Here is an 18,071-nt window from a genome sequence, read left to right on the forward strand (position 1 = left end):
TCTTAACTATCTTCTTTGTCTTCACATACCTAAAAAAGCTTTTGCTATCTTCCTTTATATTCCTGGCTAGCTTGCGTTCGTACCTCATTTTTTCTCCCCGTATTGCCTTTTTAGTTAAGTTCTGTTGTTCCTTAAAAACTTCCCAATCATCTGTCCTCCCATTCACCTTAGCTCTGTCATACTTCCTTTGTTTTAATGCAATGCAATCTCTGACTTCCTTTGTCAACCATTGTGGCCCCTTTCCCCCCTTTGAATCCTTCCTTCTCCAGGGGATGAACTGATTTTGCACCTTGTGCATTATCCCAAGAATACCTGCCATTGCTGTTCCACTGTCTTTTCTGCTAGGCTGTCCGTCCAGTTAACTTTGGCCAGCTCCTCCCTCATGGCTCCATAGTTTCCCCTGTTCAGCTGCAACACTGACACCTCCTTATCCTTCTCAAATTGCAGATAAAAACCATATAACATATAACCATATAACAATCACAGCACGGAAACAGGCCATCTCGGCCCTCCTAGTCCGTGCCGAACTCTTAATCTCACCTAGTCGTCACCTACCCGCATTCAGCCCATAACCCTCCACTCCTTTCCTGTCCATATACCTATCCAATTTTACCTTAAATGACACAACTGAACTGGCCTCTACTACTTCTACAGGAAGCTCATTCCACACAGCTATCACTCTCTGAGTAAAGAAATACCCCCTCGTGTTTCCCTTCAACTTCTGCCCCCTAACTCTCAAATCATGTCCTCTCGTTTGAATCTCCCCTACTCTCAATGGAAACAGCCTACTTACGTCAACTCTATCTATCACTCTCAAAATTTTAAATACCTCGATCAAATCCCCCCTCAACCTTCTACGCTCCAATGAATAGAGACCTAACTTGTTCAACCTTTCTCTGTAACTTAAGTGCTGAAACCCAGGTAGCATCCTAGTAAATCGTCTCTGCACTCTCTCTAATTTATTGATATCTTTCCTATAATTCAGTGACCAGAACTGCACGCAATATTCCAAATTTGGCCTTACCAATGCCTTGTACAATTTTAACATTACATCCCAACTTCTATACACAATGCTTTGATTTATAAAGGCCAGCGTTCCAAAAGCCTTCTTCACCACCCTATCTACATGAGACTCCACCTTCAGGGAACTATGCACTGTTATTCCTAGATCTCTCTGTTCCTCTGCATTCCTCAATGTCCTACCATTTACCCTGTATGTTCTATTTGGATTATTCCTGCCAAAATGTAGAACCTCACACTTCTCAGCATTAAACTCCATCTGCCAACGTTCAGCCCATTCTTCTAACCGGCATAAATCTCCCTGCAAGCTTTGAAAATCCACCTCATTATCCACAACACCTCCTACCTTAGTATCATCGGCATACTTACTAATCCAATTTACCACCCCATCATCCAGATCATTTATGTATATTACAAACAACATTGGGCCCAAAACAGATCCCTGAGGCACCCCGCTAGTCACCGGCCTCCATCCCGATAAACAATTATCCACCACTACTCTCTGGCATCTCCCATCTAGCTACTGTTGAATCCATTTTATTACTCCAGCATTAATACCTAACGACTGAACCTTCTTAACTAACCTTCCATGTGGAACTTTGTCAAAGGCTTTGCTGAAGTCCATATAGACTACATCCACTGCCTTACTCTCATCAACATTCCTCGTAACTTCTTCAAAAAATTCAATAAGGTTTGTCAAACATGACCTTCCATGCACAAATCCATGCTGGCTACTCCTAATCAGATCCTGTCTATCTAGATAATTATAAATACTATCTCTAAGAATACTTTCCATTAACTTACCCACCACTGATGTCAAACTGACAGGTCTATAATTGCTAGGCTTACTTCTAGAACCCTTTTTAAACAATGGAACCACATGAGCAATACGCCAATCCTCCGGCACAATCCCCGTTTCTAATGACATCTTAAAGATCTCCGTCAGAGCTCCTGCTATTTCTACACAAACTTCCCTCAAGGTCCTGGAGAATATCCTGTCAGGACCCAGAGATTTATCCACTTTTAAATTTCTTAAAAGCGCCAGTACTTCCACCTCTTTAATTGTCATAGGTTCCATAACTTCCTTACTTGTTTCCCACACCTTACACAATTCAATATCCTTCTCCTTAGTGAATACTGAAGAGAAGAAATCATTCAAAATCTCTCCCATCTCCTTCGGTTCCACACATAGCTGACCACTCTGATTCTCTAAGGGGCCAATTTTATCCCTCACTATCCTCTTGCTTTTAATATAACTGTAGAAACCTTTCGGATTTACTTTCACCTTATTTGCCAAACCAACCTCGTATCTTCTTTTAGCTTTTCTAATCTCTTTTTTAAGATTCCTTTTACATTCTTTATATTCCTCGAGCAATTCCTTTACTCCACGCTGCCTATATCTATTGTAGACTTCCCTCTTTTTCCGAACCAAATTTCTAATATCCCTTGAAAACCATGGTGCTTTCAAACCTTTAACCTTTCCTTTCAACCTAACAGGAACATAAAGATTCTGTACCCTCATAATTTCACCCTTAAATGACCTCCATTTCTTTATTACATCCTTCCCATAAAACAACTTGACCCAATCCACTCTCTCTAAATCCCTTCGCATCTCCTCAAAGTTAGCCTTTCTCCAATCAAAAATCTCAACTCTAGGTCCTGTCCTGTCCTTCTCCATAATTATATTGAAGCTAATGCTATTGTGATCACTGGACCCGAAGTGCTCCCCAACACATACATCTGTCAGCTGACCTATCGCATTCCCTAACAGGAGATCCAACACTGCCCCATCTCTAGTCGGTACTTCTATGTATTGTAGCAAAAAACTATCCTGCACACATTTCACAAACTCTAAACCATCCAGCCCTTTTACAGAATGAGCTTCCCAGTCTACGTGTGGAAAATTAAAATCTCCCACAATCACCACCTTGTGTTTACTACAAATATCTGCTATCTCCTTACACATTTGCTCTTCCAACTCACGCTCCCCATTAGGTGGCCTATAATACACTCCTATCAGTGTTAGTACACCTTTCCCATTCCTCAATTCCACCCAAATAGCCTCCCTAGAGGAGCTCTCTAATCTATCCTTCCAAAGCACCGCCATAAGATTTTCTCGGACAAGCAATGCAACACCTCCTCCTCTGGCCCCTCATACTCTATCACACCTGAAGCAACTAAATCCAGGAATATTTAGTTGCCAATCACACCCTTCCTGCAACCATGTTTCACTAATAGCTACAACATCATAATTCCAGGTATCAATCCACGCTTTAAGCTCATCCACCTTTCTTACAATGCTCCTAGCATTAAAATAGATACATTTAAGATACTCTCCACCTCCTCCTCTCTTTTCATCCCTAACAATGCATTCAAATTTATTATCCTTTTCTTTCTTCTCCCCTACATCTTCGGGCTGAGCGCATCCCTTCTCCATCACCTGCCTTTCCTCCCTCACACACTGTCTATTTACTTGCTCTACTGGTGAACTAACCTCCTCTCCCATAGTTTCCTCATATTGATTTCCACCCCCCCATCTCACTAGTTTAAAGTCTGCCCTGTAGCCCTAGCAAACCTCCCCGCTAGGATATTGGTCCCCCCAGGATTCAAGTGTAACCCGTCCTTCTTGAACAGGTCACGCCTGCCCCAGAAGAGGTCCCAATGATCCAGAAACTTGAATCCCTGCCCCCTGCTCCAATCCCACAGCCACGCATTCATCCTCCACCTAATTCTATTCCTACTCTCACTGTCGCTTGGCACAGGCAGTAATCCCGAGATTACTACCTTTGCGGTCCTTCTTCTTAACTGCCTTCCTAACTCCCTATACTCTCGTTTCAGGACCTCTTCCCCTTTCCTACCTATGTCATTGGTACCTACATGTACCACGACCTCTGGCTCCTCACCCTCCCACTTCAGGATATCTTGGACGCGATCAGAAACGTCCCGAACCCTGGCACCAGGGAGGCAAATTACCACCCAGGTCTCCCAATCACCTCCACAGAACCGCCTGTCTGAACCCCTGACTATTGAGTCCCCTATTACTATGGTCCTCTTTCTTCTATCCCTACCCTTCTGAGCTACAGGGCCGTCCTCTGTGCCGGAGACCCGGCCACTGTCACTTCCACCAGGTAGGCTGTCCCCCCCAACAGTACTCAAACATGAGTACTTATTGTCAAGGGGTACAGCCACTGGGGTACTCTCTAGTACCTGCCTCTTCCCCTTCCTGACCGTGACCCATCTATCTGCCTCCCGTGGCCCCGGTGTGACCACCTGCCTGTAACTCCTCTCTATCACCTCCTCACTCTCCCTGACCGGGCGAAGGTCATCGAGCTGCAGCTCCAGTTCCCTAACTCGGTCCCTCAGGAGCTGCAGTTCGGTGCACCTGGCGCAGATGTTGGAGTCCGGGAGGCTCGGAGACTCCAGGACCTCCCACATCCGACACCGAGAACAACAAGCTGCCCTCACACTCATACTTCCCGAAAAACTGAAAAATAACAAGAACTAAAAGATAAGCCTACTGTGCCCTCTTCCGCCTAAGCCCCCTGAGCCCAAGCCCTACACTCTGCTCCCGGCTCACTCCGCTGCCCGCAAACGACGCTGCCCGCTTCTTAAGGCTGCGTTCTTATATATATATCTTCCCTCCTTCCCAGGCCTCCTCACGCGCCTGCGCAGTCCCGCCTCTCAGAACTCCGATTTGAGACACAATTGGACAATTTGAAAATGGCCGCCGCCGCACTTCCTCTCAAAGCCTCGCTGTCCTCTTCCAAAAGAGAACTACCTCACTCAGTCTCTCCTTCTTATATCTTCCTTCCTTCCCAGGCCTCCTTCACACGCCTGTGCAGTCCCGCCTCTCAGAACTCCGATTTGAGACACAATTGGACAATTTGAAAATGGCCGCCGCCGCACTTCCTCTCAAAGCCTCGCTGTCCTCTTCCAAAAGAGAACTACCTCACTCAGTCTCTCCTTCTTATATCTTCCTTCCTTCCCAGGCCTCCTTCACACGCCTGCGCAGTCCCGCCTCTCAGAACTCCGATTTGAGACACAATTGGACAATTTGAAAATGGCCGCCGCCGCACTTCCTCTCAAAGCCTCGCTGTCCTCTTCCAAAAGAGAACTACCTCACTCAGTCTCTCCTTCTTATATCTTCCTTCCTTCCCAGGCCTCCTTCACGCGCCTGCGCAGTCCCGCCTCTCAGAGCTCCGATCTGAGACGCAATTGGACAATTTGAAAATGGCCGCCGCTGCACTTCCTCTCAAAGCCTCGCTGTCCTCTTCCAAAACCTATCATATTATGATCACTACCTCCTAATGGCTCCTTTACTGCAAGATCGCTTATCAAATCCTGTTCATTACATAACACTAAATCCAGAATAGTCTTGTCCCTGGTCGGCTCTCATACAAGCTGTTCCAAGAATGCATCCCGTAGGCACTCTACAAACTCCCTATCCTGTGGTCCAGCACCAACCTGATATTGGACCACTGGAACATTATGTTATGAGTAATGAGGGACAAAGAAATGGCCAATGAACTTAATAAGTACTTTTCATCAGTCTTTAGTCTTGTGCCAGAGGTCTGTGAGTGTCAGGGAGGAGGAGTGAGTGCCATGCTATTAAGAAAGAAAATGTGCTCAGCAAACTGAAAGGTCTTAAGTGGATAGGTCACCTGGACCTGATGGACTACATCCCAAAGTCTCGAGGGTTTGCTGAAGAGATAATGGATGCATTGGTCATGATCTTTCAAGGTTCTTGGGATTACTGCTTGTGACATGCGACAGTGAGTATAGGAATAGAGTGAGGTGGAGGATAAATGTGTGGCTGAGAGATTGGAGCAGAGGGCAGGGATTCAACGCCGTAAAAATTATGTCATTATCTTTATATTGGGACCTCTTTTGGGGCATGTGTGACCTGTACAATAAGGATAGGTTGCACTTGAATCCAAGGGGGCTCAATATCCTGGTAGGGAGGTTTGCTAAGGCTATTGGGGAGAGTTTGGGGAGGAAAAGGCAGCTGGGCTCACAAATAAAGAAAGCTTGTGGGCAGTATGAGAGGGAGGATAGGCAGGTGATAGAGAAGGGATGCGCTCAGACTGATGATTTGAGATGTGTCTATTTTAATACAAGGAGCATCATGAACAAAGTGGATGAGCTTGGAGCGTGGATCTGTACTTAGAGCTATGATGTTGTGTCCATTACAGAGACCATAGAAACATAGAACCATAGAACATTACAGCACAGAAACAGGCCTTTTGGCCCTTTTTGGCTATGCCAAATCATTTTTCTGCCTAGTCCCACTGACCTGCACCTGGGCCATATCCCTCCAAACCCCTCTCATCCATATACCTGTTCAAGTTTTTCTTAAGTGTCAAAAGCATTCACCACTTCATCTGGCAACTCATTCCACACTCCCACCACTCTCTGTGTGAAGAAGCCTCCCCTAATGTTTCCCTTTAAACATTTCCCCCTTCACCTTTAACGCATGACCTCTGCTTTTTTTCTCCCCTAACCTCAGTGGAAAAAGCCTGCTTGCATTCACCCTATCTATACCCATCTTAATTTTATACACCTCTATCAAATCACTCCTCATTCTCCTACGCTCCAGGGAATAAAGTCCTAACCTATTCAACCTTTCTCTGTAACTCAGTTTCTCAAGTCCTGGCAACATCCTTGTAAACCTTCTCTGCACTTTTTCAACCTTATTAATATCCTTCCTGTAATTAGGTGACCAAAACTGCACACAATACTCCAAATTTGGTCTCACCAATGTCTCATACAACCTCAACATTACATTCTAACTCTTATGCTCAATACTTTGATTTATAAAGGCCAATGTACCAAAAGCTCTCTTTACGACCCTATCTACCTGTGATGCCACTTTTAGGGAATTATGTATCTGTACTCCCAGATCCCTCTGTTCTACTGCACTCCTCAGTGCCCTACCATTTACCTTGTATGTTCTACCTTGGTTTGAGCTTCCAAAGTGCAATACCTCACACTTGTCTGCATTAAACTCCATCTGCCATTTTTCATCCCATTCCTCCAACTGGTCCAAAACCCTCTGCAAGCTTTGAAAACCTTCCTCACTGTCCACTACACCTCCAACCTTTGTATCATCAGCAAATTTGCTGATCCAATTTGCCACATTATCATCCAGATCATTGATATAGGTGACAAATAACAATGGATCCAGCACTGATCTCTGTGGCACACCACTAGTCACAGGCCTCCATGCAGAGTAGCAATCCTCCACTACCACTCTCTGGCTTCTCCCATTGAGCCAATGTCTAATCCAATTTACTACCTCACCCTGTATACCTAGCGACTGAATCTCCCCAACTAACCTCCCATGTGGGACCTTGTCAAAGGCCTTAGTGAGGTCCATGTAGACAACATCCACTGCCTTCCCTTCATCCACTTTCCTGGTAACTTCCTCGAAAAACTCCAATAAATTGGTTAAACATGACCTACCATGCACAAAGCCACGCTGACTGTTTCTAATAAGTCCCTGTCTATCTAAATACTTGTAGATCCTATCTCTTAGTATTCTTTCCAATAATTTACCTACTACCAACGTCAAATTTACTGGCCTATAATTTCCCAGTTTACTTTTAGAGCCTTTTTTAAACAACAGAACAACATGATCTATCCTCCAATCCTCTGGTACCTCAACCGTAGGTACTAACCTTTTAAATATTGCAGGGCCCCTGCAATTTCAACACTAGTCTCATTCAATGTTTGAGGGAATACCCTGTCAGGTCCTGGGGATTTATCTGCTCTGATTTGCCTCAAGACAGCAAGCACCTCCTCCTCTTTAATCTGTATAAGTTCCATGACCTCCCTACCTGTTTGCCTTGTTTCCATTGACTCCATTCCAGTTTCCTTAGTAAATACAGATGCAAAAAACCCATTTAAGATCTCCCGCATTTCTTTTGGTTCCATACGTAGCCGACCACTCTGATCTTCAAGAGGACCAATTTTATCCCTTACTATCCTTTTCTCTTAATATACCTGTAGAAACTCTTTGGATTATCCTTCACCTTGACTGCCAAAGCTACCTCATGTCTTCTTTTAGCCCTCCTGATTTCTTTCTCAAGTATTTTCTTACTCTTTTTATACTCCTTAAGCATCTTATTTTCTCCCTGTTGCCTATACATGTTATACATCTCTCTCTTCTTCTTTATCAGAGTTCCAATATCCCTTGAGAACCAAGGTTCCTTATTCTTATTCATTTTGCCTTTAACCCTGACAGGAACATACAAACTCTGCACTCTCAAAATTTCTCCTTTGAAGGCCTCCCACTTACCAACGACATCCTTGCCAGAGAACAACCTGCCCCAATCCACGCTTTTTAGATCCTTTCTCATTTCTTCAAATTTGGCCTTTTTCCAGTTTAGACCCTCAACCCGAGGACCAGATCTATCTTTATCCATGATCAAGTTGAAAGTAATGACCTTATGATCACTGGAACCAAAGTGTTCCCCTACACACGCTTCCATCACCTGCCCTAACTCGTTTCCTAATAGGAGATCTAATATTGCATCCTCCCTAGTTTGTACGTCTATATATTGATTTAGAAAACTTTCCTGAACACATTTCACAAACTCTAACCCATCTAGACCTTTAACAGTCTGGGAGTCCCAATTAATGTGTGGAAAATTAAAATCCCCTACTATCACAAATTTATGTTTCCTGCAGTTGTCTGCTATCTCGCTGCAGATTTGCTCCTCCAATTCTCGCTGACTATTGGGTGGTCTATAATACAACCCCATTACTGTGGTCATATCTTTCCTGTTTCTCAGCTCCACCCATATGGTCTCGGTAGACAAGCCCTCTAATCTGTCCTGCCGAAGCACTGCTGTAATATTTTCCCTGACTAGCAAAGCCACCCCCCCCCCCACCCTTCATCCCTCTGCCTCTATCACGTCTGAAACATCAGAACCCTGGAACATCGAACTGCCAATCCTGCCCTTCCTGTAGCCAAGTTTCACTAATGGCTATGATGTCACATGGTGTCAATCCAGGCCCCCAGCTCATCTGCTTTTTCCATTGAAATAGACACACCTCAGAAGATTATTACCACCACACACAACCTTACTATTTGTGACTTTGTATGAACTACTAACATCGTTTATTTTCACCTCCATTCCACTATCTACTCTGGCATTCTGGAGACTTGGATGGCTCAGGGGCAGGAATGGCTACTTAGAGTGCCAGGCTTTATATATTTCAGAAAGGACAGGGAGGGAGACAAAAGAGGTGGGGGCTTGGCATTGCTGTTCAGAGATAGTGTGACGGTTGCAGGAAAGGAGGAAGTCATGGAGGGATTGTCTGCTGAGTCTGTGATTTGAAGTTAGAAAAAGGAAGGGGTGAATAACTCTACCAGGTGTTTTTATGGACCACCCACCCCCATAGTAACAGGGACATCGAGGAGCAGACTGAGACAGATTCTGGAATGGTGCAATAATAATAGGGTTGTCGTGGTGGGAGATTTTAATTTCCCTAATATTGATTGGCATCTCCCTAGAGCAAGGGGTTTAGATGGGGTGGAGTTTGTTAGGAGTGTTCAGGAATGTTTCCTGACACAATAGGTAGATAAGTGTACAAGAGGAGAGGCTGTACTTGATCTGGTATTGGGAAATGAACCTGGTCAGGTGTGAGGTCTCTCAGTGGGAGAGCATGTTGGAGATAGTAATCACAATTCTATCTCCATTACCATAGCATTGGAGAGGGATAGGAACAGAAAAGTTAGGAAAGCATTCAACTGGAGTAAGGGGAAATATGAAGCTATCAGACAGGAACTTGAAAGCATAAATTAGGAGCATATGTTCTCAGGGAAATGTATGGCAGAAATGTGGCAAATGTTCAAGGGATATTTTCCAATGAGACGGAAAGGATGGCAGGGTACAGAAACCGTGGTGTACAAAGGCTGTTGAAAATCTAGTCAAGAAGAAAAGAAAAGCTTACAAATGATTAAAAAAACTAAGTAATAATAGAAATCTAGAAAATTATAAGACTAGCAGGAAGGAGTTTATAAATGAAATTAGGAGAGCCAGAAGGAGCCATGAGAAGGCCTTAGCAAGCAAGATTAAGAAAAACCCCAAGGCATTCTACAAGAATGTGAAGAGCAAGAGGATAAGACATGACCAATCAAATGTGACTTTGGAAAAATGTGTATGGAACCGGAGAAGGTGGCAGAGGTACTTAATGAATACTTTGCTTCAGTATTCACTGCAGAAAAGGACCTTGGCGATTGTAGGGATGACAGTGGATTGGAGAGCTTGAGCATATAGACATTCAGAAAGAAGATGTGCGAGAGCTTTTGGAAAGCATCAAATTGGATAAGTCTCTGGGACCGGATGAGTTGTACCCCAGGTTACTGTGGGAGGTGAGGGAAGAGATTGCTGAGCCTTTGGCAATGGCCTTTGCATTGTCAATGGGAACAGGAGAGGTTCTGGAGGATTGGAGGGTTGCAGATGTTGTTTCCTTATTCAAGAAAGGGAGTAGAGACAGCCCAGGAAATTATAGACCTGTGAGTCTTACTTCAGTGGTTGTTTAAGTTGATGGAGAAGATCCTGAGAGGCAGGATTTATGAATATTTGGAGAGGCATAATATGATTAGGAATAGTCAGCATGGCTTTGTCAAAGGCAGCTCGTGCCTTAAGAGCCTGACTGAATTTTTTGAGGATGTGACTCTTTGATGAAGGTAGAGCAGTAGATGTAATGTATGTGGATTTCAGCAAGGCACTTGATAAGGTGTCCAGGCAAGGCTTATTGAGAAAGTAAGGAGGCATGGGATTCAAAGGGACCTTGCTTTGTGGCTCCAGAATTATCTTGCCCACCGATTGGTTGTAGACGGGTCATATTCTGGTGTGCCTCAGGGATCTGTTCTTCACTTTGTGATTCTTATAAATGCCCTGGATGAGGAAGTGGAGGGATGGTTAGTAAATTTGCTGATGACACAAAGGTTGGGAATGTTGTGGATCGTGTGGAGGGCTGTCAGAGGTTACAACAGGGTATTGATAGGATGCAAAACTGGGCTGAGAAGTGGCAGATGGAGTTTAACCCAGATAAGTGTGAGGTGGTTCATTTTGGTAGGTCAAATATGATGGCAGAATTTAGTATTAATGTTAAGACTCTTGGCTGTGTGGAGGGTCAGAGGGTTCTTGGGGTCCGAGTCCACAGGACACTCAAAGCTGCTGCGCAGGTTGATTGTGGTTAAGAAGGCATATGGTGTTTTGGCCTTCATCAACCGTGGGATTGAGTTCAAGAGCCGAGAGGTAATGTTACAGCTACATAGGACCCTGGTCAGACCCCACTTGGAGTACTGTGCTCAGTTCTGGTCATCTCACCACAGGAAGGATGTGGAAACTATCGAAAGGGTGCAGAGGAGATTTACAAGGATGTGACCTGGATTGAGGAGCATACCTCACTTACTTTAGGTTGAGTGAGCTTAGCCTTTTCTCCTTGAAGCTGTGGAGGATGAGAGGTGACCTAATAGAGGTATATAAGATGATGAGAGGCATTGATTGTGTGGATAGTCAGAGGCTTTTACCCAGGGCTGGAATGGTTAACATGAGACAGCGGTTTTAACGTGCTTGGAAGAAGGTACAGAGGAGAAGTCAGGGGTAAATTTTTAAGCAGAAAATGGTGAGTCGGTAGAATAGACTGCCGGCAACAGTGGTGGAGGCGGAACCGACAGGGTCTTTTAAAAGACTCTTGGATTGGTACATGGAGCTTAGAAAAATAGAGGGCTATGGGTAACCCAAGGTAATTTCTAAGTTAAGGACATGTTCAGCACAGCATTGTGGGTCAAAGGGCCTGTATTGTGCTGTAGGTTTTCTAATCAATTGATTTTAGCATGGTCTCAGAGGATTGGAAGATTGCAAATGTCACTCCACTCTTTAAGAAGGGAAGAAGGCAAAAGAAAGGAAATTATAGACAGTTAGCCTAAACTCTGGCTGGGATAGTGGGTCATTATTAAAGATGCAATTTCAATGTACTTGGAGGCTAATGATAAAATGTCAAAGTCTATGGTTTCTGTCAAGGGAAATCTGGCCTGACAAATCAATTGGAGTTCTTTGAGGAAGTGACAAGCAGGGTGGACAAAGGAGAGGCAGTGGATGACATTTACTTGGATTTTCAGAAAGCATTTGGTAAGGTGCCACACATGAAGCTGCTTAACAAGATAAGGCATTACAGGAATGCTACCAGCATGGATAGAGGAATAGCTGACGGGCAGGAGGCAGTGAGTGGAAATAAAAGGGGCCTTTTCTGGTTGGCTGCCAGTGAATAATGGTGTTCTTCAGGGGTCAGTATTGGGACTGCTTCTTTTCACATTGTTTGTCAATGATTTGATAATGGAATTGAAGGCTTTGTGCCAAAGTTTGTGGATGATATGAAGATAGGTGGAGGGGTAGGCAGTGCTGAGGAAGCAATGTGATTGCAGCAGGACTTAGACAAATTGGGAAAATGGCCAAAAAAAGTGGCAGATGGAATACAGTGTTCGGAAATGTACGATAATGCATTTCGGTCAAAGGAAAAGTAATGCGGACTATTTTCTAAATGGAGAGAAGATTCAGACATCAGAGGTGCAGAGGGGCTTAGTCCTCGTGCAAGACCCCCAGTAGGTTAATTTTCAGTTTGAGTCTGTGGGAAAGAAGGCAAATGCAATGTTGGCATTTATTTCAAGGGGAATTGAATATAAAAGCAAGGAGAATATGCTCAGCCTTTATAAGACCCTAGTCAGGCTGCACTTAGTGTTATCAACAGTTTTGGGCTCCGTATATCAGAAAGGATGTGTTATCATTGGAGAGAGTCCAGAAGAAATTCACAAGAATGATTCCAGGAATGAAGGGGTTAACATATGAGGAGCATTTGGCAGCTTTGGGCCTGTACTCACTGGAATTTAGAAGAATGCGGGGGAATCTCATTGAAACCTACCGAATGTGAAAGGACTAGATAGGGTGGATGTGGAGAGGATGTTTCCTTTGGTGGGGGTATCCAGAGCTAAGGAGGATACAGCCTCAAAACTGAGGGGCAAACAGAGATAAGGAAGAATTTTTTTTAACCAGAGAACTGTGAATCAGTGGAATGCTCTGCCACAGACTGCAGTGGAGGCTAGGTCTGTGAGTATATTTAAGGTTGATCGTTTCCTGATCGGCCAGGGCATCAAAGGATATGGCAAGAAGGCAGCTGTACTGGATTGAGTGGGATCTCGGATCAGCCATGATGGAATGGCAGAGCAAACTCAATGGGCTGAATGGCCTAATTCTGCTCCTATGTCTTATGGTTTTATGAATAAACATGAGCGAATTGAAAGGCATTCATTTCAAAAGGACTAGAATATAAAAGCAAGGATGTATTGCTGAGGCTATATAAGGCACCAGTCAGGCCACATTTGGAGTTTTGGGCCCGTTATTAAAGTAAGGGTGTGCTGACATTGAAGAGGGTCCCCAGGAGGTTCACAAGAATGATTTTGGGAATGATAGGCTTAAGATGTGAGGAACAATTGATGTTTCTCGGCCTGTAGAAGAATGAGGGGTGATCTCATTGAAACCTAACGAATGCTGAATGGCTTAAATAGAGTGGAAGTGGAGAAGATGTTTCCTATGGTGGGGGTGGAGCCTTGGACTAGAGGTCCACAGACTCCGAATAGAGGGACGTCTGTTTAGAAGAGGGATGAGGAGGAATTTCTTCAGCCAGAAGGTAGTGAACCTGTGAAATTCATTGCCACAGCCAGCTGTGGAGGCCAGGTCTTGGTCTATTTAAGGCAGAGGTTGATAGGTTCTTGATTAGTCAGGCGTGAATGGTTACGGGGAGAAGGCAGGAGAATAGGATTGAGAGGAAATTAGATTAGCCATGTTGAAATGACGAAACAGACTCAGTGGGCCGAATGGCCAGTTCTAGTTCTCCTACATCTTGTGTCTATTTCTGGCAGCCGGTTCCAATATGCACCATCCTTTATGCGAAGAAGCTGCCACAAATGTCCCTTCTAAAATCCCTGCCTCTGACCATAAACCAAACACCCTTTGCCTAGCAGCACACACAAAATGCTGGTGGAACGCAGCAGGCCAGGCAGCATCTATAGGAAGGGTCTTCGGCCCAAAACGTCGACAGTGCTTCTCCCTATAGATGCTGCCTGGCCTGCTGCGTTCCACCAGCATTTTGTGTGTGTTGCTTGAATTTCCAGCATCTGCAGATTTCCTCATGTTTGCCCTTTGCCTATGTGCTTTCACCCTGTCTATGCCCCTCCTGATGTTATATTCCTCTATCAGGTCACCCTTCAATCACCCACAGTCCAGGGAATATGTCAACACAACCTCACCTTGTAATTCAGGCTCCCAGGTCCAGGCAACATCCTGGTACATCCTCTCACACTCTTCCGTATAACGCTGTGACCATACTGTACAGAATACTGCAAGTGTGGCCTCACCAGCGTCTCGTACAACTGCAGCACAACTCGGTGCTTGCACTGTTGAAGGCCAGCGTACCAAATGCCTTTGCTGTTCAAGATGCCCCATCCAAGCTGGTGCCATTTGTCAGCATCTGGCAAGACGTTTCCAGTCTGAGTCCCTGCTTAAACACTAACTATACCAGCCTCTACCACTTACTCTGGCAGCTCATTCCGTACACCCACCTTCTGTGTAAAAGCAAAGGTTTTGTTTTATGGACCTTCGAGCCTCACTGTCCCTGATTTAATCTGAGCCAAATCTCAGGACAATTGACAACGACCAGTAAACCCACCCGTTTGTCTTTGGTCGGTGGAGTGAGACCGGGGAACCCAGAGCAAACCCGCACATCCCACAAGGATGATGTGCAGAGGCTCTTTACAGAACTCTGGAGTGCCCCAGTCTGTAATAGTGTGACGCTAACTGCCACACTGCTATTGGTAACCCTCCTCGGTGAGGGGTAGGATCTGAGGGATGTGAATGTGCGGGACTGGGCTTGCATGGACATGAGGCGCCAAACGCTGCAAGCAAGTCAGGATCCACCCATTCTGAAAGAGTTTCCATTTCTCCGCTCACCACAGATTCCCAGGGTACAGGTCAGCCAGCTCCTGACTCAACCCCTCCCAGACGGAGCAACGGAGAGCACCAACCTGCCCAACAACTTTGCCCCTGCTGAAGAGGAGCAGGAGCTGGAGGCGGGGCGCGGACCCCTGGCCAAGCAGCCTGATCCCCAAGGGCCAATCAGCGAGCCACGGGGCAGTGGGGCAGGCACTCCAGGAGAGCAGAAGGACGGCAGCAATGGGAGTGGTCTCTCCGGAGTCGAGGAGTGGTCCCCGATTGGGGTCCCGGGAACTCCACCCCACTCTCCCCCTGCAGGAACAGACTTTGGCAGAGGGGAGTGGCTGGGAGAGTGGAGGAACAGCAGTGACGATGGCAGTGATCTCCTTGGAGCCGAGGAGTGGGTTCAAATGGGAGTCCCGGAACCCCCACCCTCCTCTCCCCTCGAGGGAGTAAGCTGTGGTGGAGGAGAGTGGTCGGGAGAGGAGATGGGAAGCCATTTGGAACCAGGAGGCGAACCCTCTGCCCCCTCCCCTCCTCCCTCTGCCCCCTCACCTCCTCCCACTCCCCATTCCCCCCCTCCCTCTCCTTGTTCCCCTCCTCTCTTTCCTCCTCCCCTGCAGCCGGAAGGAGTGGCCCAGGAAGAGGAACATCCCGAGGGGGAGGGCGAAACAGGGAGCGGATGGCAGGAGGCCATGTCCAGGGAGCAGGGGAGTCCTGAGGGTGAAGGTGATATGGCAGGACAGCCAGAGGCCAGAGCTGGGGAACTCGATTCCGGGGAGCAGCCTGACCTGCAGTCCCTGGCGGCGCTGAAGGAAGTGGCTGCTCTCGCTTCCCGCTCTCTCCAGGTACTGATCTTCCTGAGGGTGGCCGTGGACAGTGCAGGCTCCCTGCTCTGCTGCACCCTGTATCTACTCTCCACCTTCCTGCCCTAGGACCACCCCCTCCTGGCACCGTGACACAGATCACCTCCAGAGCACAGGTCTCTCCCTCCCCGCCAACTCCACCTCTCCCTCCCTCTTAAACCCATCTTTCCTTCTTTTCACTCCCTCCCCCACCCACCCAGTCCTGCCCCAATTGCCTCCTCTCTCTCCCTCCCTCTTCCCTACCTCCCTCACTCCACTCACCTTCTCCCCCCTCTTCTGTCTCCCCTCCTCCTCCACCTCACTCCTCCCAAATTCAGTGCCTTTTGGAAGACTGCGAAGACTCCTTCCACCCCACAAAATGCTGATCCCCGTCCGACAGATCCTCCCCTCCCCGATCTCCTCTCTACCCTTGGAGTCACCAACCCCTCCCACTCCCTTCCCAAAGTCCCATCCATGGGTTTTTCCGTGAATGTGGGCGAAAAGAAACACAGTTCGAATCCTGCTCCGGACAAACAATGGGGATAGGGACCCTCTCATTGGAGATGCCCCTTCCCCAGACTTGCTGGTATGTAGGTAGGGAAGTGGGGCTTTGTTGGAGGACCCATCAGCCTTGCTAATATCCCCTACCACCTTGTTTGGATCTTGAGACACATCTGCCAGCTCCCACCCCAGCCCTCTTTAACTTGTTCTCACCAAGGCGTGAGTCGCCTTCTGCTGCGGAAACAGGGAGCGGCTAGTCCCGTTTCCCTCCCCCTTCTTGAGGGCAGTCAGGCAGGAATCAGGGAGACTCCCATGGGGAGAGCACTTGGAGAGATGGGGGGAGAGGGAGGGTTGCTCATGACTATGAGAGGGATGGATGGGGAGGCCAGCGTATAAACTCCCTGCACAACATTGGCCTCAATGCTACCCCACCCTCAGCAGACCCCAAATATTTTCACGCCAGCCCACTGTGTGTTAATGTGTGTGTATATACTGTATGTGGGTAAGTGTGTGTGTGAGTGTGTGTCCCATGAAACCTGTACCATTTTAACCAAAGGTAAATAAAACGTTGGCAGATAATCTGGTATCCTGACTGTTTGTCACCACCCCATCTGCTCTTAATCAATCCCCACACTTCCCTGTGTTACATCTTCCTTAAATACTGACCAGACTCGCAGTCTCTGGTTCCCTGAACCTTTCACTGTGTCTGATACCTGTCTACACACCGTTAAACGTAATGTACCAAGCAGGGGCTTTCACTGTCCGGTCACCCCAGGGTTTGGGGGGGGAATCAGCTAACGTTCCTGTACCCCATCACTGCCCAGCAACCCCTGCTGCACTGGGAACGTAGGTGTCTATATCTAAGATCACATTCACGCGTTATTTATGATCAGCATGGTTACACTAAAAAAGAAATCACGATTGAATCGATGTAAGAAGGAACAATTTGCTGCTACTGTGTCAGCCAGTGTTCCTGTTCCCCGTCACAGTCCAGTGACCCCAGAGTTTGAGAGAGGGGGGAATAGCTAAGCTTCTTGCTCCCCATCACTGCCCAGTATCCCTGGGGTGAGACAGAGGACTTGCTCCCCATCACTGACCCCAGTGTGAGGGGGGTGAATTAGCCAGGATTTGTTCTCCCCATCACTGTCCAGTGACCCTGGGGTTAGAAAGTGTTTATCTTCTACAATGGTCTTTCTAAGTGCAGTCGTATGACACTCCAATATTTGGTGAGTGCGTGATATTTCCTTGTGATTTTATCACAAGGTGGATAACACTTACAGAGAAATCCAGGCATCCCCGAGCTGTTAAGCTGGTGAGTTCAAGAGACCAACAAAACAGCTAGATTGGGTTTTATTTGTCTTGGTGAATGTAAGTCACTTAACTTCAGCTGACCAGAGTAAAGGTGTTTGTGGCAGAGAGATTTCCCATGGTTCAGGGAGTGCAGTGGTCCCAGGGTGTGGGGGGGCAAGGGGGGGGGGCTTGGTGAGGCGAGTGCCATAACGGTGCCTTTCAGGCAGTGAGAGGTTGTTGTGGGTCCATCTGGTCGTGTGTACAGCTGACATTCTACAGTATGAATTTGGAGAGCTCTTTTGTGGTTTTAAAGAGCTGGATCCCTGATCCCCAGGTCTCCCACCAGTGAGAGAGGTCAGGTATATGTGCAGCTCTTGGGAAGGGTGTTAGTACATCTCTACCAAAAGAGGTGTAG

General features: G+C 46.6%; 1 protein-coding gene across 1 annotated transcript in view; it reads left to right on the top strand.

The window, feature by feature from the left end:
• Nucleotides 1–17,306, top strand: part of LOC132385508 (protein phosphatase 1 regulatory subunit 3F-like) — a 62,582-nt gene extending 45,276 nt beyond the window's left edge. Inside the window, exon 4 of the mRNA XM_059957632.1 lies at nt 15,044–17,306. Within this exon, the coding sequence (XP_059813615.1) occupies nt 15,044–15,955 (912 nt within the window). The 3' untranslated portion in view covers nt 15,956–17,306. The remainder of the gene's footprint in view (nt 1–15,043) is intronic.
• The last annotated feature ends 765 nt before the right edge of the window (nt 17,307–18,071 follow it).

The sequence above is a fragment of the Hypanus sabinus genome (assembly GCF_030144855.1).
Source record: "Hypanus sabinus isolate sHypSab1 chromosome 24 unlocalized genomic scaffold, sHypSab1.hap1 SUPER_24_unloc_4, whole genome shotgun sequence".
Lineage (NCBI taxonomy): Eukaryota > Metazoa > Chordata > Chondrichthyes > Myliobatiformes > Dasyatidae > Hypanus > Hypanus sabinus.